The following is a 23,125-nucleotide window of genomic DNA, read 5'->3' on the forward strand; positions in this document are numbered from 1 at the left end:
TTAAATATTTTCAGTTGCAAGATATTATTTGGGTGCATACCTGCATTAAACATGATTTACAACATACAGCATTTCATCCTAAAGTCTTTGGTATTGCTTTTATATTGCTTTATTCATTAAGGAATTATGAACCGCTTGTGTCCAAGACATGCTAGTAGGTGCTATGGGGATAGGGTACTAAATAAACCATGCCCCTGACCTTGGGTAGATCACAGGGTTGGTGAAATAAGATGTTGCAGAAATGCCCACAGTTCAAGATAGTATCTGATGAGTGTAAGAAAAAGCAAAAAGAACTCTGGAAAGGCTGATAGAGGATGTAGTTGTTCCCCCTGGATCTTAAGGCATGACAGGATCTGGGGAGCTGAGGCATGGCAGCTTTACAGGTGGCAGGAATAGTCAAAGTCAGAGATATGGGCACTCTTGGGCCAGGGTGAGCTGTCCAGTCTTCCTGCAGCTAAGAGCATGTACATCAAATCTCTTTTCAGAGCTCCCTTCCGGGGAGGGGGGGGGGGCCCAGTCATATCCCTCCTGCACCCTTTCCTTAGGATCAGGAGATAGGAGGGTGCCCTTCTCGCTCCTAGTTCTGCTCCCAGACCACTGCTTCCCAGGCTCTGATGGAAACACAGGTGCACTAAGGCTTGGCTGTTTTATTTTGCTATCCACTCTCCCACCCCTCATCATCCCTACTACCTCCTATCTCTTCCACGTTGAAGGCTCTAGCAGTGGCTGGCTCTCTGTTCACTCATCTTCTCATCTGCCGAAATCCTGGATGACTTCAGCACCCTCCTGGATCATCAGGCCACACCCTGGCTTCTCAGTTCTGGATGCATCTTAAGTGTCCCCTCCATTCTACTCTGCTACCACCTCCCCACCCCCCCTACACATCCTGGCCTGCATGTGACATCAACCAGAAGGCCTCCATCTCCAATTTCCACTGATCACACCAGACTTCCAGCTTCCTGCTCATCCATTTTTACAATGACATCTCTTCTACCTCTTGGGAATCTCTGGTCCATTGGCCCTTTGCTCTCTCGTGGGCCCTGACTGACTCTCTCTTCCTAAGCAGCCTAGATTCTGTGCTTAATCTTCTTAATGAGGGGCACCTGGGTGGTTGAGTGTCCAACTCTTGATCTCAGCTCAGGTCTTGAGCTCAGGGACGTGAGTTTAGCCCTGCTTTGGGCTCCACACTGGGGATGGAGACTACTTGGGAAAAAAAAATCCTCTTACTAATTCCTATGCCCTTTGTCTTTTTTTCTCATCTCTCTGGCAAAACCCCAGCCATCTGTGGTCCCTAGGTCTCAATCCAGGACCCTGGCAGCTGCTGGAGAAAAAAATCACTCAAATGTGAGATGTGATGCCCACTGAAAGTCACAGCCACCAACCTCCTAGAACCCCTCAGTGCTGCCCAGTTTAACTGTCCAACTCTCTCTCCCACTTCAAATCTTCTTCCTTTTGTCCGGTCTTCCCTCCACTCTTCCATCTCACACCTCGGGGGTCCTCAGACAGCTTCCTCAGCTCACTGCGGCCCTGCCCACCCACTCCCTTCCTTGTGCACCGCCCTCCCCTCACTCCCACCGGTTCCAAGCCTCTCCACCTCCGCTCAAGATCCACTGGGACCCTTATCCATCCAGCTTTCCCTGCCTGCATCTCCAGCTGCCCAACAGCCTTCCCATCAGCATCTAATCATGGTCCAAGGTCTCCTACCAAAAGAAAAAAAAAAAGAACAGTTCTTCCTTGATCCCACATCCCCTCCACTGGTTTCTTCTCCTTCACAGCCAAAGTTCTCAAAAGAATTATTTACACTGACTGACTCCATTTCCCCACCTCCCACTCACTCCTCAACCCACACCAATCTGGCTTCCATGCTCGTCATTCCACTGAAATGGCACTTTGTCAAATAACTTCCTTGTCTCTCAATGTGCCAGGTCTTTCATTCCTCACCATGCTTGCCCTCTCTGCAGCTTTGACTGGCTTCCTTCCTCAGTCCCTCTGGAAACACTGCATTCCCTGAGCTCCTGCAAAGCCACCTTCTCCTCCAGGTTCCTCCCTTGTCTCTGGAGGTGGCTTCTCCTCCCTCCTTCACCCAGGCTCTGAGTCCCAATATTCCTCAAGGCTTGGTTCTCTTCTCATTCCATACCTCGGGGTTTATCCTATTTTTGGATCACAGACCTCTGGAACAGTATGGTGAACTCCTAGATCCTCTTCTCAGAACATTCACAAATGCATAAAATAATAATACATAGGGCTTCAAAGGAAACCACTTTTATCAAAATAGTCACCAAAATGTTTTTAGAAATCTGTGATTCAGTAAATTATGTGCTTCTTTATTAACACATTAAATAACAAGTGATGGGCGTGAAGGGGATTTTGAGGCATCTGTAACAACTTTAATGAAATGTGAAAATATCTTGATTGCTATTGGTGACAAAGTCATAGGTACTGCCAATAACTACTGTCGTTCATTGCCTGCATTCAGAAGGGAGAGCCATGCTTAGATTTCAGTTGGAGGCTAGTAGAAATAAACATATAATTTTCCCATCCAAGTTCATGACCTACCCCCAAGAAGTCTGCTCTCTAAATTCTCCTTAGGTCACCTCTTCAAGACTTTAACTGTCAAAGTCAAGTTGTTAATTGCCAATGACTCCCAGATCTCCATATCCAAATCAGAACTCATTTGTAATCTCCAGGTCTGAATATTCAACTGTTTACTCATTACATCTACTTGGAAGTTTCCACAAGCCCAATGCTACAGTCCCCAACCTGGCCCGTCACACATCCTTTTGTGTGTGGCATCAACAGAATCTGCCCTCTTTCTCTTCCTTACCCTCATATACTATTCAATCACCAAGTCCTTCTCATTTTACTTCTCCAATAGCTTTTTAATATGTGTGTGCTTCTCTTCTGTTGCCTAGTTAGGTTACTACAGAGACCTGGCCAGTCTTTACTTCTACTCCTCCAAATTCCACTTTCCCTTCCACAGGTGGAGTGACAGTGACCACTGAAACTCAGATCACATCCCTAGACCCCTTTAATGCTTTCTGTGACCTTCAGAATGGGAACCAAAATCCATGATGGAGCCAATAAGGCCCTGCAGGATCTGGCCCTCTGTACTGCCCTAGGTCTGTCCACATTGGATTTGGGTCCTTCTATGTGCCAGGCCACTTTCAGCAAAGGAATCTTTGTACATGCTATTCTCTCTTCTCACAACACACACCCTGCCTTCCCACTATGCCTCAGACATCAGCTCAGATTACTTTCTCAGGTTTTTCCAAACTGCCCCCTCCTCCAACTAGATTCGGACTCTTCTGTCCTATCTTCTGTGGCTGACCATATGCTTTAATTTAGGACTTGTAATTTTACATTTTTAAAATAATTATTTGATTAAATAATGCACCTTCCTACCAGGACTATAAGTTCTGTAAGGTCCAAGTCTTTGTTTTACTCGTCATTCCCATATCCCAACATACGTGGCTATACTGCCTTTTCCATGGAGGGTCACCTGTTAGTATAAATTTATGTTCATCCTAAAGCACCAAGTATGAGACATATCTTTTAAAATTTATCTCACATTGACTCTCCTTTATTGATCCTTGATCTCTCATTGTTACTAGATGATATCATGAAGGAAATGTTTATTATGAGCCAAAAAAAAAAAAAAAAACAACAACTGGCAGTGTTGGGATCCCTGGGTGGCGCAGTGGTTTAGCGCCTGCCTTTGGCCCAGGGCGCGATCCTGGAGACCCGGGATTGAATCCCACGTCAGGCTCCCGGTGCATGGAGCCTGCTTCTCCCTCTGCCTGTGTCTCTGCCTCTCTCTCGCTCTCTCTGTGACTATCATAAATAAATAAAAATTAAAAAAACAAACAAACAAACAAAAAAAAAAACAACTGGCAGTGTTCCCACCAAGTACCTAGTTTATCCTGGCAGCCTGGCAACATCTATATATCTATATTACTGCTCCATTTCCTCCCAATATTTTACTCTGAGAGCTTCAATATAGAAAACTTGGCAGAATTGTGTAATGAATATCCATATATCCACCACCTAGAGTCTACAATTGTTGACATTTTGCTATCGAATATCAATCTGCCCATCTATCCATCCACTGCTCCACCTTGTGTTTTGGTGCATTTCAAAGCCAGTTGCAGACATCAGTACTCTGCCCGCACACACACACACCCAAAAAGACACTTCAGCATGTACATCATTAACATTGTTAGTTATGAATATTTATGGCTTTTGTGGTTTGACTGTTCATGTTTTTTCTAGTTTTTTAGAGGCAGAAATTACCTGCAGTGATTATACAAATTTTAATAGTAATAGTTTTTAAAATTATTTTAATAGTAATATTTAATGAGCTTTGACAAATGCATGTAACTGTGCATGTAACCCAAACCCCCATCAAGGTTTCTTCACCCCATGAAGACTCATGCCCCTTTCACTGATTCCTGTGCCCGTGCCTTTCAGAGTTAGCTGCCATTCTGAGTGTTTTCCCCATAAATTATTTTTGCCTTTTCTTGTTCCATTTAAAAAAAAAAAGATTTCCTGAGCAGCCCAGGTGGCTCAACAGTTTAGCGTACCCTTCAGCCCAGGGCCTGATCCTGGAGACCCGGGATCAAGTCCCACATCGGGCTCCCTGCATGGAGCCTGCTTCTCCCTCTGCCTGTCTCTCTGCCTCTCTCTCTGTGTGTGTCTCTCATGAATAAATAAATAAGATCTTTAAAGTATATATATATATATATATATACATATATATATATATATATACTCCTCAATTACTGGATGGATCTGTCATAATTCTTTCTGCTGGCCATATACTTTGCTTCCAGCTTTTTGCTATAATAGTGCTATGATGAATATTCTTATAGATTTATGCATATCTTTAATTATCTCAAGTTTCCTGAAGTAGGAATTTATATTAGTAGATTAAAAGCATTACAAAGATTTAAAATTTTTTGTTCCCAAATTGTCTTCCGGGAATATTGGTATCAATTTACATTTCTAGAGGTGTATAAGAATGCTAGTTTCTACATAACTTTTCCAACTCTTCTTTTTTTTAAATTTTTGTCATTTGGAAAAATTACAATTAAAATCAGGTCTGCCCTGAGGAGTATATTCTATAGACAAAGAGAACTACCAAGAAAGAATGAACTTTATATAATGGGTTTATTCCTAGAGTAATATTTATTTTGTAATTCTGACATTATTTCATGTTTATTACAGAATAAAACACAAAAATATTAATATAATTAAGGAATAAAGATGTTAAATGTAAAATACAAATATAATTTTTTTCAAGGAAGGGAAGGCTCCATATAGTGTTACATTTTAATTAGGGGCAGCCTGGGTGGCTCAGCGGTTTAGCGCCACCTTTGGCCCAGGGCCTGATCCTGGAGACCCAGATCGACTCCCATGTCAGGCTCCCTGCGTGCGGCCTGCTTCTCCCTCTGCCTGTGTCTCTGCCCCCCCCCCCCCTCTCTCTCTGTGTCTCTCATGAATAAATAAATAAAATCTTTAAAAAAAAGAAATATCACTGTGAACTCATGATTTTTTTTAAATACATATTTCTAATTTAATTCTATTGAAAGGATTTAGGAACAATGTCATGACACTAGCAATGCACACACCTCACATGCAGATATTAATTCCTAAGTACCATTTTAACTAAAAGGAACAAAGCTTCTTGGATTCCAGTTCTAAAATAGGTAAAATACAAGGTGAAGCTATGATTTTTTTTATTGTACCAGAAAGCAAAGAAATGCTCAAAGACTAAAGTCAAGTTAACTTCACCTACTCACCATTTTTGGGACAACTGGAGAATCAAAGAATGTGATGAGGTAACTGAGTAAAATATATCCTTGAGACCACAATGATAACAAATAAATTACATTCATAAATAAAAAGAGAAGGGGGAGTTCTCCTTTAGAGAAGAATACCAGCTATTAATTGTAGAAAAAATGATAGAATTAGAAAAATCATAGTCTTGCTACTCCTGAATAATTATCAAATCAGGAAAAGGACATCAAAAGACGCTAAAAGCACTGGATAAAATGTTGCTTATGTAGGCTATTCAATGTCAAAGAATCATTCAATGTCAAAGAATCATCACCTAATTACATTGGGGGAGGATGTAACTTTAAAGAAATGTGGTAGTGGGATGCCTGGGTGGCTCAGCGGTTGAGTGTCTGCCTTTGGCTCAGGGCGTGATCCTGGAATCCAGGATCAAGTCCTGCATCAGGCTCCCTACAGGGAACCTGCTTCTCCCTCTGCCTGTGTCTCTGCCCTCCCCCCATGAATAAATAAATCTTAAAAAAAAAAAAAAAAAAGAAAGAAAGAAATCTGGTGCTCACCAACTTTCCCTAGAAATTGAATAGCATTACCAAATAGCATTGTAAGGTGCTGATGGTGTGAGGTTATGAAGAAGGACACAACACGTATAGAATATGCATACCAAAAATGGTTAACCTGAATTTTATTATGAGGAAACAATCAAATTTGGAACTTAAGACCTATGAGGCTGGGACTCTTCAAAACAGTAAAAGACATGAAAAAACAAAAAGGCAGAAAACCAAAGACAAAAGGGACATAAAAATTGCATGCAATGCATGTACTGGGATTGGCTCATAGATCAAAACAAAGTGCTAAAGACATTTTTGGACAATTTAAATATGCTCTACATATTAGACAATGTCACGGAAACTATTACATTTTCTTAGGTAAGATAAATGGTATAGTCACTTTTTAGGAGAATGCCTATTTTGATAGAAGATGCATGTTTAAGTACTTAGGGGTGAAGCATCAAGTCTAGTAACTTTGAAAAGCATATATATATACACACACACACACACACACACAGAATGTGCACATGAGAGCACACACATGCAAATTGACAAAGAGTAATGGGTGTAATCTGTACTATTCTTTCAACTCGGTAGATCTGACGTGTTTCTTTTTTTTTTTTTTTTTTTTTAATTTTCATTTATTTATGATAGTCACAGAGAGAGAGAGAGAGGCGCAGAGACACAGGCAGAGGGAGAAGCAGGCTCCATGCACCGGGAGCCCGACGTGGGATTCGATCCCGGGTCTCCAGGATCGCGCCCTGGGCCAAAGGCAGGCGCCAAACCGCTGCGTCACCCAGGGATCCCCAGTCGTTTAATTCTTGTACCTGTAACAGTTCAGGCTGGATGAACCAGATCAGCAGGCAGCTCTCCTCCACCGGGACTTTCAGACTTGGGTTCAGTTGTCTTCAATGTACAACTTTCGAAGTTGTTACCTTTCAAGTTGAAGTGCTGAGCCAGGCACTGAGGCAGAATGCACACATCACTCCCACTCCCGCTGGCTGATTTTCCTCCTGAGTTCCCATCTAGTGGCAGGGGAGATGGAAACCTTCAAGGTGGGCGGCCATATCCAGCTTCAACTCACTGCTTGAGAAGGGATTTCGGTGGAAAGCTAGTAGCCTCCATCACAGATGGAGGTGGGAAGCTAGTAGCCTCCATCACAAATTCCCTTTAAAAGGGAATCTTAAAGTATATAGACCAAGCAGTTTGCAATTTTTATTTCAAGGTTCGTGGAGTTTTGAATGTTTTAATTTTTTTCTTAGACTTGTCTTTATTTTTCCATTATGAACATGCATGTTCTTTGTAATGAAGAATTACACTTTATAAAAATAAGCCACTGAAACTCCAAAAAAGATTATTTCACTGGCAAATCTGCAGGATGCTTTATTTCCCACTCTGAAACAAACATACATGCTAATCTTAAATACCATGTAAGCAGTTTTCTACTCAGACCCCAGTCTCTGCCACACTGACTCTCAATCGTTTGCTTGAATCTCAGAGCCCCTTCCCCACCATATGATCCCACCTTGCTATCCAGCTTTTTTTCTCCTCCCTCCTCCTACACACTTTGCTTTGGCCCCTTGCCCTGCTGTCTGAGAATCATGTCCTACCTGTTACTCCATCCATACCCTGGCTCCTGTGCTGCCTCTAGCCTAAGCGGTTACTACTCATCCTTCAGGTTCCAGAATCCACCACCTCCTCATGAGCCCTGCCTTGACTTCACATCTTTTTCTGTGGAATTCAGAACTGGTGCCAGCCGTTTATCGCTTAAATGTTGTTTTACGTTTTGCTAGTATGATATAATCTGATCTCTCCCATTGCAAGCTTTGTGTCTTTAGATGTCTTCGTGGTGCCTAGCATGGGGTTGAAGACATAGTGGTTTGCAAATGATACTTCTCAATTAATTCTCACATTTTATGACACCTTATTTTGAGTAGGAGGTATTTTTGTAGGTAGGTGATCTCCATTTGATGGCCAAATCTTTCATATTCCTCAGATGCTCCTCTCAACTAAAAGAGGAATATGAATTCAAATAAAGAATGGAGGAGAGGGATCCCTGGGTGGCGCAGTGGTTTAGTGCCTGCCTTTGGCCCAGGGCGTGATCCTGGAGATCCGGGATCGAATCCCGGTGCATGGAGCCTGCTTCTCCCTCCGCCTATGTCTCTGCCTCTCTCTCTCTCTCTCACTGTGTGCCTATCATAAAAAAAAAAATGGAGGAGAAATATATTGTAGCCACATTATACCTGAGCAATACCCAACTGAGAACAGTCTCAATGTGCTACTAAACACTACACTGTAGTATTCAAATTTTTAAAATTCAACATTTTCTGGTCACATATCACTTCCTTACCCACTGCTTACCACACCGAACTCTATCCCAAAGAATACCATACACACTGTTTCCAAAAGCATGAAAATGTGTTGCCACATGTGTGTAAACTGACAGTGATTTCTACAACACACAAGGGATCAATTTGCATTATAATACCTACAAGTGTCAAGAAATCTGTCATGTTTGCTATTTTAGTAGCTTGCAGCTCTGAGTTTCACCCAGAGGCCATTCCGTAGTGAGATGGAAAGTACAAAGCCAATTCTACAGTCTCACATGCCCCTTCTTCAGGGAGCAGACCCAATGGTCATCAGACATTAATTTTTTTTAAAGATTTTTAAAATTTATTTATTCATGAGACACACAGAGAGAAAGAGGTGCAGAGACACAGGCAGAGGGAGAAGCAGGCTCCACACAGGGAGCCCGACATGGTACCTGATCCCAGGTCCCCAAGATCATGCCCTAGACTGAAGTCGACACTAAACCACCGAGCCACTCAGGCTGTCCTATCAGACATTAATTTAATCAAGGCCACTACTGCTTTCAGATCAGTGTCTTAGGCTGAGTCATTCCAACTTGCTAGCATGAGTATCACAGACAGTGGCAGGTGGTAGTGGTGGTGGGGCTCTTTATCAAAGTCAATGGTACAGACAGGTGTGGGTGATATTTATACACGTGGCAGACCACCTGACTCCAAAAAGCATCTTATGGCAAAATGGAGAGCAAGGGTTTATTGCTAATCCTGCTCTTGCCCAGCCCCATCTGGCAGCCATATCTTCAGGTAGGAGATACAAATGGGGTTAAGCAGCAATCTCAATCTGGCAGGCGGTACCGGAGTCAAAAACAAAACAAAACAACAACCAAAACCCAAAAAAAGGTTACTGATCCCTGTTCTTTATTGTTGTTGAAGTTTATAATTCCAATAATCTCAAAACTGTCCTAAACATGGGCAGGACTTTATGGTTCTTGAATACACAAAGGGGCCCATACTAGCCAGAACGCTATTTATAGAAGCTACCCTCAAATTCTCTGTTTTTGTGTTTGACGCATAATGTGAATGTGGACTTTGGAGGTTTGAAGGTACACATTTGCACCCATAGTCCCTTGGTCACCCTTCCCATGTTGTTACTGTTTGAATGTCGAGAATCACCATCTTGATCGTTGTTTTTCATACTCTCATGAAAACACATTCATTTCAAATGTCATAAACACGTGGTCTTTCTCTGGCACCAGCTGACACTACACTTTGCCTCTTCCCTCTTATTTCCAGCAGGTTGTATCCTGGTCTACACTGTGTCATAAGATCTTCTTAGCCCAGCTTTCCACCACATGACGTGGCAAAATGGGTTTAGTCTCTCCATCTATCAGAATTCAGTAGCACACGGTAGTGGAGGGAGGGAAGTGGTATACCAGTTGAGAACCTGTTCCTTGGGTCTCAGAAATGAGCCATGAGGCAAGAGCTGGAGAAAAGTTGGTTTTGTCTGTCTCTTAACTGCTTTAGTCTCCTTGCTCTTCTGCTCATCTTTGTTCACTGTCATCTTGCCATTCCAGACTCAACATTGTTAGGTCCCAGGTAAAAAAAAAAAAAAAAAAAAAAACTCATCATTTTCATACCCCTGAGGAAATGCATTCCATTTCCATCCCTTGGGTCACCATCTTCAAGGCCTAACTAGAACCATTATAGTGTGACTGAGCTGTTACTCCAGTGCCACTGCATTCCCTGACAGAAGTTCCTTCTCTTCCTTGTTTGACTCTTTCTCTGAACTTCTGAGAGAGCCCAGACCTGGGAGATCTATCTATCTATCTATCTATCTATCTATCTATCTATCTATCTATCTATCTATCTATATAGAGAGAGACTATATTGTATATATATGTATATATAATATATACAATAATATATCTCTATAATGCCAGAAGAGCAAGTAGGGGATTTTTGGAAAATGTTAAGTACAAATAACACTCTAGAAAATGTCAATTTTGATAATAACTTGTTTTAGTTCACATGGCTTTATTAGGACTTTCTCAGCAAATTACAAATAGAGAACTTAGAATCCTCACATGTGTCATGTAACTCGATTTTTTTTCAAGTTTTTTCTAGTTTTTTTTTTTTTTTTTTTTTTTTTAATGCTTTAGACTTTGATTTTGAAAGAGCTGGTTTTCTTCCCTCAAAGGAATAGCAATGTGCTGTTGCCTCCACCTCCATGTGACATTTCAACTTAGGAACATATGGGGGAAGAAATGAAAATTGTAATTACTGTTCAAAATTACAAGAGGAAAAGACAGTTTTAAAAATCAACTTCAAATCAAAATAATTTAATTACTGTTTGATAATCTCTAAACATTGCTAAATATTTTCTGTTAGAGCTTTACTGCTCAAAAAAGAAATCGTACCATCTTTTCTTAAGACTAGATAAATTCCAACTACTTACAAGATGATCATAAATGATATAGTTTTTGAAAGAAACCAAGATTCCAATGTAGGAACTAATCCACCTTTCTATTCACATTTTTTCAGATGAGGTGAAAATCCAATAAAAGTTTTCATTTGGAATTTTGGTTTTTGCTTTCAACAATAGGTAGTTAATATTCAGTAGTTAGCTAGTTAATTTAATGGCTGAACATGAATGAACAACTAATTGAAAGGCCAATGCTTGTATGGCACTGCATGCCTGGCATTGTTCTGAGTGCTACCAACACATCTTAACTCATTTAATCCTCACAGAACCACCAAAAGGTAGACCACTATTGTTCATTGATGAAAAAACCTGAGATGCAGAGAGATGAACTAAAACTTACCCTAAAATATCAGAGAGGGTGACAAACCATGAGAGACTCCTAACTCTGGGAAATGAACAAGGAGTAGTGGAAGGGGAGGTGGGCAGGGCAACGGGGTGACTGGGTGATGGGCACTGAGGGGGGGCACTTGACAGGATGAGCACTGGGTGTTATACTATATGTTGGCAAATCAAACTCCAATAAAAAAATATATAAAATAAATAAATAAATAAATAAATAAATAAATAAATAAATAAAACTAACCCTATGTCACACAACAACTCTGAAAGGGCCAGGATTCCCTCCTAGGAAGTCTTAAATAGGGACGCCTGGGTGGCTTAGTGGTTGAGCACCTGCCTTTGGCCCAGGGCGTGATCCTGGAGTACTGGGATCAAGTCCCACATCGGGCTCCCAGCATGGAGCCTGCTTCTCTCTCTGCCTGTGTCTCTGCCTCTCGCTGTGTCTCTCATGAATAAATAAACTCTTAAAAAAAAAAAAAAAAAAAAAAAAGAAGTCTTAAATACTACACTTTAGTGCCAGAATGAGTTACTCTGACTTGTCCCATCAAGGATCATCCTCCCTGCATAGTATGATAGGTTTTGATAAGAGAAGATAAATAAGAATGACAGAGAACATAAGAGGGCATGAATAAAGGCACAAAAAGTTGAAATGATTTGCTTACAATGACTCAATGAAACAAGCACATTCATAAGTATTACAGTTCCTGCCATTGTGACTTTAGTTTCCTGCTGACACAAAACCCTCTTTCAGCTACAACTTCTGGACTCTCTGGAATGATTACCAACCAGAAATAAGTTTGATGGAACCAGTAACCAGAAAAGGATGTACTCAGAATGCAGGTGCACAATTCCATATGTAATAGGCACTGTCTAGAAGGCCAAACTTTCTTTCACCTTTTATGTTATTAAAGGCTTGAAGTATAATGAGTGGGTGAAGGAAGGATAAATATGGCTTAACACCCACCCAATAAAAAAAATCTTGTCACCAACTCACTCCTCCCAGTTCACCACTGCTTGGGGCAAGCAAAAAAATCCAGCCCTGGCTGAAGGTAACAGACCCACCAGTAATGGTGAACACTATTATTGTTCCTGACACTGTCACTGCAGATATTGGTAGTCTTAGCCCAGAACAGCTTTCTTGCCTTTGCATTGGTTAGAAATAAAGGGCTGAATAACAGGCTGTATGAGCCTGTATGAGCAGGCTTCTCTACCCACTAATGTCAGGTATTTGTGCTGGGCAGTGTGTGGAGGAAATTCCATCACATGTTCACTGATGCTCTTCTTGACTGTGACAGTCTTAGGCATCATAATTAAAATTTGCCCACATTACCTTCTCTGAAAACAGCCTGTATCTTGCTCAGAAATGACTTAATACTTCATCTTTGACATGTCACAATCATTTTCAAGGATTTCTATTAAATTCCAGAATCAAAAAGGAAAATGGAGAACCAATTCATTAAGTTCTTTCTTTTTCCCTGTCTCTTTATCTGATTTGTTTTCTAAAATGACAGAGAGAAACAATAATTATTTGTTTGAAGACTGTATCCAGACTCTAAATTACAAAACATGACTTATAATCTTAAAGGATAATGATCTGTCCACCTGCAAATTTATACAGACTTCTTTGGAGAAGACTGACAAGTAGGGGACTTTTTACAATTGTTTGTCTTAATGTTGCACCCAATAATTCAAAGCTACTCAGAGTATTTTCCCCGAGTCAGGAGCCTTGAAATGAAAATGCCACAACTGTCAGCAAGAACGATGAGCGAGATCAATACAAATTGCCACAGTTGGAAGGGGAGGAGGGGCATTAATGTAGCACTTTGTCTCCAAAAGACTGCATCTTCAGAGGACTTTCTAATACTAGACTAATGTGCCTGAAGAAGAACTGAGTGATCCTTCCCCTGGGAGGGAGGGGTGGAACCTTGGGGTTTTGTTCCAGGGTGTATCACAAATCATACCACCAGGACCTAAAACTGTAAGGCAGGGGGGCACCGTAGGTGGCTCAGTTGGTTGAGTGTCTGGCTCCTGGTTTCAGCTCAGGTTACCACCTCTGTGTCTTGGGATCAAACCCAGCCTGGGTCTCAGTGAGGAGTCTGCTTGAGGATTCTTTCGTTCCTCCTCTGCCCCTATCCCTTAAAATATAAAAATCTTCTAAAAAAAAAAAAACTAAAAAAAAAATCATAATGTATGACTTAACTCCCTCCTCATGATCAGGTTTTCCATAGCCATTTACACTGCTTTTGTTATTTCTCTGGTGGATGTAGTTGTGGCAAAGTATATAACTACTGAATGCCTGGATAATTTCTGTTGTGTTGGAAAAGCTGTCCTGAGATACTCTGACACTGCAGGAATCATGATTTGGCTGTGCATAGATTTATACTGACTTCTTTTTTTTTTAATTTTATTTATTTATTCATGATAGTCACACAGAGAGAGAGAGAGAGAGAGAGAGAGGCAGAGGGAGAAGCAGACTCCATACAGGGAGCCCGACGCGGGACTCAATCCCGGGTCTCCAGGACCGCGCCCCGGGCCAAAGGCAAGTGCCAAACCGCTGCACCACCCAGGGATCCCTATACTGACTTCTTTATAGAAGACTGACAAGTAGGAGACTTTTAAAAAGATTGGTCTGTCATAGGTTGCACCCAGTAATTCAGAATATTAAACTGAGGTTCAATCTTTTCAGCCCCAATACACTATCTAAATTTCCTTTTCAGGGATGCCTGGGTGGCTCAGTGGTTGGGCGGCTGCCTTCAGCTTGGGTCGTAATCCAGGGTCAAGTCCTGCATCAGGCTCCTGCGAAGAGCCTGCTTCTCCCTCTGCCTGTGTCTTTGCTTCTCTCTCTCTCTGTGTCTCTCATGAATAAATAAATCTTTTAGAAAAATTTCCTTTTCATTGTCAGGTATATGATTACGATAAGGAATATTTTTCCTCACCCAACCAGCAGTTCAAATAACAAAATCAGGGACACCTGGATGGCTCAGCGGTTGAGCATCTGCCTTCAGCTCAGGTCCTGATCCTGGGATCCGGGATCAAGTCCCACATCGGGCTCCTTGTGGGGAGCCTGCTTCTTCCTCTGCATATGTCTCTGTCTCTCTCTCTCTTATGAATAAATAAAATCTTTAAAACAAACAAAACAAAAATAACAAAAACAAGAAGTTTAAGGGCATTGATTGCTTCCTCTGCTTTCTTATGTAGCCTTTAACATGAGCTGTTTGGGTTTACATAAGGGTCAGAAATGCATTCTTGCCATAATGTTCTACATGATAGACTCACAGAAGTGCCTTCTTTTTATGTTCTACAAAACAGACTCATTAACTTTGCTATTATTTCTAACTGGTACTTCTAAATTGATACAGTCCATCAAAATCTCACTGGTAAAAAGGCATATTAAGCATGACAGGATGCTCCAGTGTTAGCGCTAAAGGAGGCCATGCATTCAGCTCTTCTCTCCTCTGCATAGCAAAGATGACCCACTTGGCCACTGATACTGACACCTTTCATTTTTGGTAGAGTTCTGCTGAGGAGGATCCTCTAGCCGAACCAAGACCATCTACCAAGAGTTCTGCAGCTCAGTGTGATTCCAGACTTCCAGCAATTGACCAAACATCAGTCAAACAGAAACATAAAAGTACCATGACTCCAAGGAAACTGGAGAAAGCAGGCCCCAGCAAACCCTCTTCAGGTGAGTGGCTGACTTGACTTACTGAAATTCACAAAATCTAAAATCCCAGTATTATAGGTAATGACAACAGTCAGTCAGATTGGTGGTATTGGTTATTCCTAATGTCCTCCAAATGGTAAATTCAGGTTTTGGAGGGTCCAGTGATCTTATGCAAATGGTAAAATTCATTCCAGGGTAGAATAGCAGGTCAAGGAGGTGTGAATTATGTAGAGTAAGTGTTCCCACTGCCCACATTTCCTGCCCAATCATTGGTTTTTGTGTGGCACTTGCCTGGAATTGGCACTTTTTTCATCTTCTTCACCCTCTGGTGGGGAGGAGTGAGGGGTGGATAAAGGCATTTGGCCCCAGGTATCAAATTTTATGACTCAAGCAAGAGCATGAAGAGCTGCTTTCAAAAGCATCTGAATGCCATAATTTGTAGCCAAGAAAGAGTAATAAAGTCCTCTGGTTCTGAGGTTGTCCTCTCTGGGAGAAAAAGGGCTTGATAAATCCTCCCTTTTGTGCAATTTGGTAAATAACTCACTCTTTAGCAGCCTTTGAAGCGGAGATCAGTCCTCCGCTTGAGGCAGAAGTGATTTAATAGTATCCAGAAAGAGGATAAATTCAAGTGAAAGCATGGAGTCCCTCGGGCTCATCCCCATCAAAGCCAACATATGGAGGACAAACTTGATTCCTCTAGGAACAGACTTCGAAGTTAGGGTAACTAGGCAGAAAGGTCTGCTTTCTGCTTGCAGTAGAATGGAAATGATCCAAATTAACTGCTGAAGAATTTGTAAATAGTGTGCAATTCATTTAAATACAAATCACAACTACTTTCTAATCCTAAATAGCTCTTGTCATGCAACCACCCGTCCAGTTAAGTCTTAATGCATTTTTAGAAAATGGCAGCTTTCCCTCAGATTAACCACCCACATTTTGTTGCTTTAATGAAGTTAAAAAAAAAACAAATTGGCTTCTGAAATGATGTCCTTCCAAGCAAAGCCTGAATTCTATTTCCTTATTTAATCAAGGGAAAGTATCATCAATAGTTAACAATTTCTCATTTTGAAGACTTAGTAGGAAGAATGTTTTTAATTCAGCTGTTTAAGAATGGAATAGAGCAGATAAGATCATTCCCCAAATATTTCAAAATACGTGTTGTAATTTATTGAATTGGGGATGTTTTTAATAGGAAAAAAATGAATTTAAGCTTAAATAATGCAATTCCATTCACTTGATATAATTCCTAGCCTTCTTACTAAAACTGGGTAGCTATTCAAATGGGCTGCTTTGTCATCTGTGGAGAATAATCATTAAAATGTACAGTTTAGGTCCACTAGATGATTTTGGTCTGTGTGATTAATACAGATGCTTTTCTGACTGAGCAAACTCCATATGGAACTTACAACACTGACAAAAGGAAGAATTAACTCACTTTACATTCTATAAAACATCACGTTTGAAGAATTACTAGCCTGGAAAACACCAAGGTTTAGGCAAGAGAGCCAAGTTGGCAGAAATATATCTATTTCATCAAATGAGGGATGTTACTTATAGTAAAAGCTTTTAAAAAGCACCAGCTTTATCATCCTATTATGACCCTAGACCATGTCCAAGATCCATGCAGGCGGGAGCTGAACTGGGCTCTGGCTGTCCAGCGAGGACAGCAGTCCTGATGATTGATGCCAGTTGCTACGGAAGCCGAAGCAGTTGTGCAGCAAATTGCGTTCATCAAGTTGGCTAAAAGCAAAGCGTTGGTGTGTTAAGATCCACTCATTTTACATGTGTAGATGCACCCTCAGAGTTCCTTAATTAGCACAGTGAAATGAGAGCCCAGAGACATGGTGAGAATTTAAGCCGAGTCTTTTCAGGAAAAGTCTAGTTGAGTGGCACTAGCAACTCAGAAGAATCAAACAAATACCCTGCTGTTGGAGAAAAAGAGGACTTGGGGCCTAAATTATCTGTACATGTTGATCCAATTCACTGGGTAAATTCAGAGTTTCCTGCTTTTCTTCACCTCTGTAGAGAAATATTTTCCTAAAGCTTTTTGAGAATGATCCAAAGTTGGCAATGAATCGCCAAAACTTCTTCCCATTTCAGAACTGGGACTCTATGCAGAAACGAAGCATCAAACCCAGTGAAATCCCTTTGAAACATCTGTGTAATAGGCTACCCTTCCCCAATGAGCTATGCTAGACTTTTCCTGAATACAATAATATAGCCAGGAAATGCAGCCTGCCTTACGTGCAGATCTATGTAATGATAACCCATTCTATACAGGAGTTTTTCCTTATATCCATGTGAACTACCATCTAGAGCCCCTAAGAAGGCTATTTACAACCTAGGAACCAGTGGTACCCTCTACAAATAGATCTATAACTGTCAGATTTTCATTGGTCTTCACACTGTATTAGAAGGAATTCACACATTTTAAATTAAGTTCATATATTCCATGAAACTGTTGCTAAGTGAGTTGGCTTGTGATTCTCCATGCTATCTCCCTCCGTGGGGTGTCAGGCAAGTGCTTTGGAGTCAAAATGTGTAGATTAGCATCTGGCCTTGTTTCTTATTTACTGTGTGGCCTTTGGACAAGTGACTTCTCTGTGCTCAGCTTCCTCATCTGTAAAGTGGGTTGGGCGGGGGGGCGTCAAAATGGATCCTACCTGCTGAGATTGCTGTAAAGATTCAATGATAAAACGTATGCTCAGCCATTAGAATGGTGCCCCATACCATAAGCACTTGGTAAATTACAGCATTAGGATCTCTAGGACGTGAGAACTGTATTTAAGAGAATGAACTAGAAAACCTTGTTTTCTTTGCCTTAATGTGGTCCTCCTCCCCACAATCCTTTTTTTCTCTTTACCAAAAATCAGAGTTATACTTTAAAAATCCTGATATAAATGCAGGTACAGATGCTTTTACTACACCCTGAATTTCCAAAGCAAAACACAAAAGGGAAAAAAATGAATAATCAGAAAGCATTCACCAAGCCAGAGATTTGCTTTATCTCCAAAAAGACATGGAAAATTCAGGCAGTGAGTCAAGACCCAGCTGCGTCTGATGTGCAATGGATTCAGAAATCCCATTTCATGATCAAGGTGAACACTGATACAGGGTGGGATAGAAGCCTAGCAGAGTTACATATTCTTACTTCAGAATTTGGTATGGATTTGTGAAAAGCAGAGCAGTCTGCAGGCCCAGCAAATGCTGGGGGAAAGAGAAACACAGACAGCAACTGTGGCCTCCAACTCCTGGACTCCTGTCTACAACCAAGACCCCGCCCAGCCCTCGCCTGAGTTGTAAAGAAGTTACCTCTCCTTTCCAGGACACGTAGAGGCATCCAAAGGCCATTGTGCTGTGGGGTTCTGGCGCGTGAGTCCCGCAGTGCCTGCCTCAATGCCAGGCACACGGGAAATGAGTGTGCCCTCTCCTGTCACCTAGAGCTTGGGCACTGTCTTCAAGTTAGGTGCCAGGAAAATGGATCTGGATGGAGTCCTGGAGCCTGCTTCCAAAACCTTGCCCTTTAAAACAAAGCCAAGCATTCTGAAATTATCCTCACTTATTACTGAGTTCAGTGTTAGTCATTACCAGATTCACATTTGTGGGAGTAGCAAAACCTATTCAGCTTAATAATGGCTTATCGTGAAGACGTATTCTTGTAAAGCTAAGAAAGAACAGTGAATTCATATTTAAAAAGATAAACATCTAACATTAACTGTGGTCTCTTTTGAGTTGGGAAATATTTGAAGGGCAGCTTGGAAGAGAAATTTGAGGCAAATCCCAAATCTTCATAACTTACCTTGCAAATAAATCCTGAAGATTTTCTCAAAAGACCAAGATTAATGAATTTCCAGGCAGTTGTTGGTGTCCAACAACTTTCCAGGCCATCTGCCCAAGATAGAAAACAACCAACCTAAGTGAATGCTCCTGCTTTTATATACAGAATCAATTCATAATTGTTTATGATAATGCTTCCAAGACAGTAGGGCTTAGGGATGTCACAGAGTCCAGAATTTGAAGTCCTGGCACAGAATCCTCCTGGTCTACCACTTTATAGTCCTATAAATGTGAGCTGGCAAATTCTCTAAACTCTGTTTCCTCATCAGTAAAATCGAGTTATTACCTACCTCACCAGGTAAACAGGAGGATTAACATCTTAGGGAAGAGCTTAGGCCTTAGGTAAAGGTCAGTCCCCAATCCTCCCTTTACCTTTGAAGCCTACTCCCACCACCAACTGCTCCTCCAGGGTTGGCATCTTTTTATAAGCTGCTCAACCAAAATCATCTTAATTTGAGATGTAAGAGAGCTTATAACTTTATTATAAAAAATTTCAGGGGTGCCTGGCTGGCTCAGTCAGAAGAGCAAGCAACTCTTGATCTTGGGGTTGAGTATTCAAGCCCCACATTAGGTGTAGAGATCACATAAGTAAATAAACTTAAACATTTAACTATTTGTTTTGCAATGAGGTCATCCACTTACCTGGTACCTCTGAGATGTTAGCAAAGCCATCCAATCGGCCCTGCTATCCCAAGGAGGAAGATACCAAGACACATTAATTTCCTCATCCATCACCCATTCATTCTGCACTTTAGCATTTTGCTTAATGCATAATTACCTGCCAGGCACTGCATGGGTGCTGGGCACACAGAAATAATAAAACAAACAGAACCTGCCCTACAGGGGCTCACAGCTTAGTGGAAGGGCAGGATACCATCATGTCCCTACACAGGAAAGTTCTATGAGCTTGTGGGCAGGGATAAGTGGGGTTAAAATTCCTAAATGACAGGAAATGTAGCCAGGTGGGGAAGGCAAGAATGAGGTGCCCCATAGGAGGTATGGAGTATGCAAAGGCATGGAGGAGAGAGACAAGAGGCAGAAAGACAGACACAGCCAAGGAACCACAAGTAGTCTAGGGCTTTGGGCCTGAAGCATCCCTAGACTAGAGCAGAGACATCCCCTGAGAGCTGATTAGAAATGCAGAACCTCAGGTCCCATTTCAGACTTACTGAACCAGAATTTGCCTTTAATAAGCTCTCTGGGATATCTGTATGAACATTTGAGTTTGAGAAGCTCTGCTTTAGGGTCAGCCCACAAATTAGGAAGTGTAGAGTATAAAGCTAACATCCTATAGGTAGGCAAGGACCCCAAGGGCCTTGCATGTCAAGCAGAAGGCACTGGAGCAGCAGCCAGGGAGGGGATCCAAGTGGGAAGCGATGCCATCCAACTGGCATTTTTAAAAGCGGACTGTAGCATGGAGAGGGGCTGGTGGAGAATGAAGGAAGCCTGATCTGTCAGACTGAGACACCAGACAAAGTGTAGGTGTGGTACAACCAGAGAGAAACGAGGGCTGGACCTGGAGTAAAAGCAGAGAGGATGGGGAAAGAGCTAGGCTTAAAGGATGTTCAAGGAAGAACATGGTAGGAGAACTGGTAGAACTTGGTGACTTTTGGGTGTGAGGATAAGGAAAAAGGAAGAACCAAAGTTGGAACACCCGGGTTGCTCAGCAGCTGAGCATCTGCTTTTGGTTCAGGCCATAATCCCAGGGTCCAAAGATCAGGTTCTGCATTGGGCTACCGGCTAGGAGCCCACTTCTCCCTCTGCTTATGTCTCTGCCTCTGTGTCTCTCATGAATAAATAAAATCTTAAAAGGAAGAACCAAAGAGAAGCTGGAGTTCTGACCAGAAAACTAGGCCAGTGGAGGTTGCCTTTGCCAAGGCTGAGAAAGCAAGAAGAGAGTTGGGCCCATCCTGTTGGTGTTGTCTGGAGGGGCAGGCAATCTGGCCAGAAGGAAATGCCAGCAAGCACCTGAGGATGCAGGTCTGTGGCTCAGCAGAGAGATCCTAGCCGCCAGCAGGAATCCAAAGGCCTGGAGTACAAGGGGGCTGAAGAGTGTCTTCCCTGTGAGAGTACATGGAGCAAACAGAAATAATGTGAGGACAGGACAGAAGGACAAGACAACCAGAGAAAGGATGTGAGAAGTAGGAGCCACTCCAGGAGCCTACAGAGGCATTTAGAAGTGAAGGAGCAGATACAAGTAAATAAGGACTGAGACACTACCCTCCATTATACTGTTAGTAATTGTTTCCATCTGGATGGTTCAAATGATGGCATTTTAGAACTGGAACCGATTTCAGTTGCAGTCTTTCCCAAATGTCTATGATAAGAATCACCAGGAAGGTACTTGATTAAAACACACATTCCTGGGTCCCATTCCTGACCCAGAGCATAAGATTCTCCAATAAAGCCGCCTACAAAACCACGTCTTTAATAAACACTACAAGTGATTGTCATCAGAGGTTTGGACATCTGTCTGAGAGCCTTCCTTCTAGAATTTTAAAGTTGAGAGATTCCTGGGGAACCTGATAAGCTGCAGGTTCTGATTCAGTAGATTGGGGTGGGCCAAGATTCTGTGTGTCTAAGAAGTTCCCAGGAGGACATCCAGGCTGGTGGTCAAAGGACTGCCCTTGGAGGAGCAAGGCTAGGGAAAACACCTGTCTCATTCTGCAGATGAGGAAACAGGTTTCGAGAAGGTAAGCAGTTGATCCAAGGTGACCCACCTGGTTAGCGGCAGCGCTGAGAGATTTGTCACGCATGAGGGGGTCTCTCTGGATCGTGACTCCATTAGGTGCCCATACTCTGCCTACAGCAAGGTTGGCAGATTAAGTGTGAGGTTAGCAAGCAAATCATTAACTTCACTTGGACGCCTCCCTCGTCCACCTGCTTCTTTCCCCCTTGGTCCTTCTCTCCCTTTCCACGATCCCACCAGGATCTCTCTGCTTCTTTCTTTTTCCCAAGCCTCCTCTCTGCAGCAGAAAGGCCAGAGTAGGGCATGACCGCCACCTCCTCCTGCAGGCAGCTGGAGGACTGGTGGGGGAGAGCCTTACCTAGGTGAGGCCCTGCCAGCCACCGTATGTTGCAGCCGCCACAGCTAATTAGACTGGCTGTGGGTGGCTGTGGGAGAGAAGCAGGGACCCAGAGCCTCTACGCAGGAACTTAGTGGGGGAAGAACCTTCTTGTGTCTGGCAGGGAGACCAGAGACTCCAGGCTGGAAAAGGGTGTGATGATGAGGCCATGTCCCTCAGTTAACTCCTAAGTGACTCTGAGATCCAAGTCCGCCTGCCCCTATGGCACCTGGGCATGTGACCCCCGAAGAACACTTTTTGAGTTCTGATTCATTCACGGTTTTTTTTTGTTTTGTTTTGTTTTTTTAAGATTGTCCTTTCCCACCGTGAGTGCTGCCTCCTGACTGCTCTTTTTCTTTTGTGCAGGTGACAGCAGCGAGCACCCTCTGTTCTGTGTTGAATATTCCCCTTACTGCTCCGTCTTTTCTTTCTCCCCCGTCCCGCAGCCCAATACCAATTACTGCTGCCTCCTCCTGCCACTCGTGCCACCTGCCTCCCCGGGGGCCCCGGCCCCCCGCCCACAGCTGCCCCCGGTGCCCTTCCCCTCCTTCATGAGCCCCTCCTCTGAGTCCCCGGGGCCCGTGCCCGAGTCCCCGGCCACCCTGTGCTACTTCCCCGTCTCCCGCCCCGCCCCGGCGGAGACCCCTGTGCTGTGCCTGCCCGGCCCCAGGAGGCCCAGTAAAATCTACCTGGTGTGGTAAGTGGCCCTCGGCCGGGCACACAGCACAGCGGAGGAGTCGGGGTGAGGGGGGACTTCAGGCTTCCAGAAGGCAGTGGACTGGACGGGAGGGGGAGCGGGGGGAGGCCCGAGGGCGAGGTCACCACCAACCCCGGGCGGTGAGGGGGGCAGGAAGACCACACAGCCGCCACCCCGCCTCTCAAGCTCCTCGCAGCGCCGAGGAGCCAGCGACCAATAAAATCCCGTCATCTCGCGAGACTCCTTGGATTTCTTCGCGCGTGCGCGTGTCGTCCGGCCGCCGGTGGCCACGTGACCGGGCGGGAGGGCGCAGGTGCTCCCGAGGCTTGCAGGCAGCCGGACGGCCCTTGGGAACCGCGCTTACAGGGGACTGGTTAGAGGACTCCGTCACTGCGTA

General features: G+C 43.1%; 1 protein-coding gene and 1 long non-coding RNA gene across 13 annotated transcripts in view; one reads left to right on the forward strand and one right to left on the reverse strand.

Moving 5' to 3' along the window:
- The window catches only part of MARCHF10 (membrane associated ring-CH-type finger 10), an 88,319-nt gene that overhangs the window by 26,063 nt on the left and 39,131 nt on the right, over positions 1-23,125 (forward strand). For 6 of the 8 annotated variants that reach the window (XM_072781242.1, XM_072781245.1, XM_072781244.1 and 3 more), the window contains exons 4-5: positions 13,891-14,004; positions 14,979-15,150. In XM_072781242.1, coding sequence (XP_072637343.1) covers positions 13,891-14,004; positions 14,979-15,150 — 286 coding nt within the window. The remainder of the gene's footprint in view (positions 1-13,890; positions 14,005-14,978; positions 15,151-23,125) is intronic. The other 2 variants (XM_072781246.1, XM_072781248.1) reach the window with 1 other exon arrangement.
- On the reverse strand, positions 7,113-22,950 carry LOC140607010 (uncharacterized). Of its 5 annotated transcripts, none has more exons than XR_012009184.1 (6): positions 22,721-22,948; positions 21,687-21,769; positions 18,929-19,017; positions 18,442-18,650; positions 10,729-10,885; positions 7,370-10,219 (listed from the first exon to the last, which is right to left on the reverse strand). It is a non-coding gene; the product is annotated as an uncharacterized lncRNA (long non-coding RNA). The 5 variants fall into 5 exon arrangements; XR_012009185.1 differs by lacking the exon at positions 7,370-10,219 and adding an exon at positions 12,796-12,964 and having other exon boundaries at positions 10,769-10,885; positions 22,721-22,950; XR_012009186.1 differs by lacking the exon at positions 7,370-10,219 and adding an exon at positions 14,437-14,585 and having other exon boundaries at positions 10,769-10,885; positions 22,721-22,950.

This window comes from Canis lupus, chromosome 16 (genome assembly GCF_048164855.1).
Source record: "Canis lupus baileyi chromosome 16, mCanLup2.hap1, whole genome shotgun sequence".
Taxonomy (NCBI): Eukaryota; Metazoa; Chordata; class Mammalia; order Carnivora; family Canidae; genus Canis; species Canis lupus.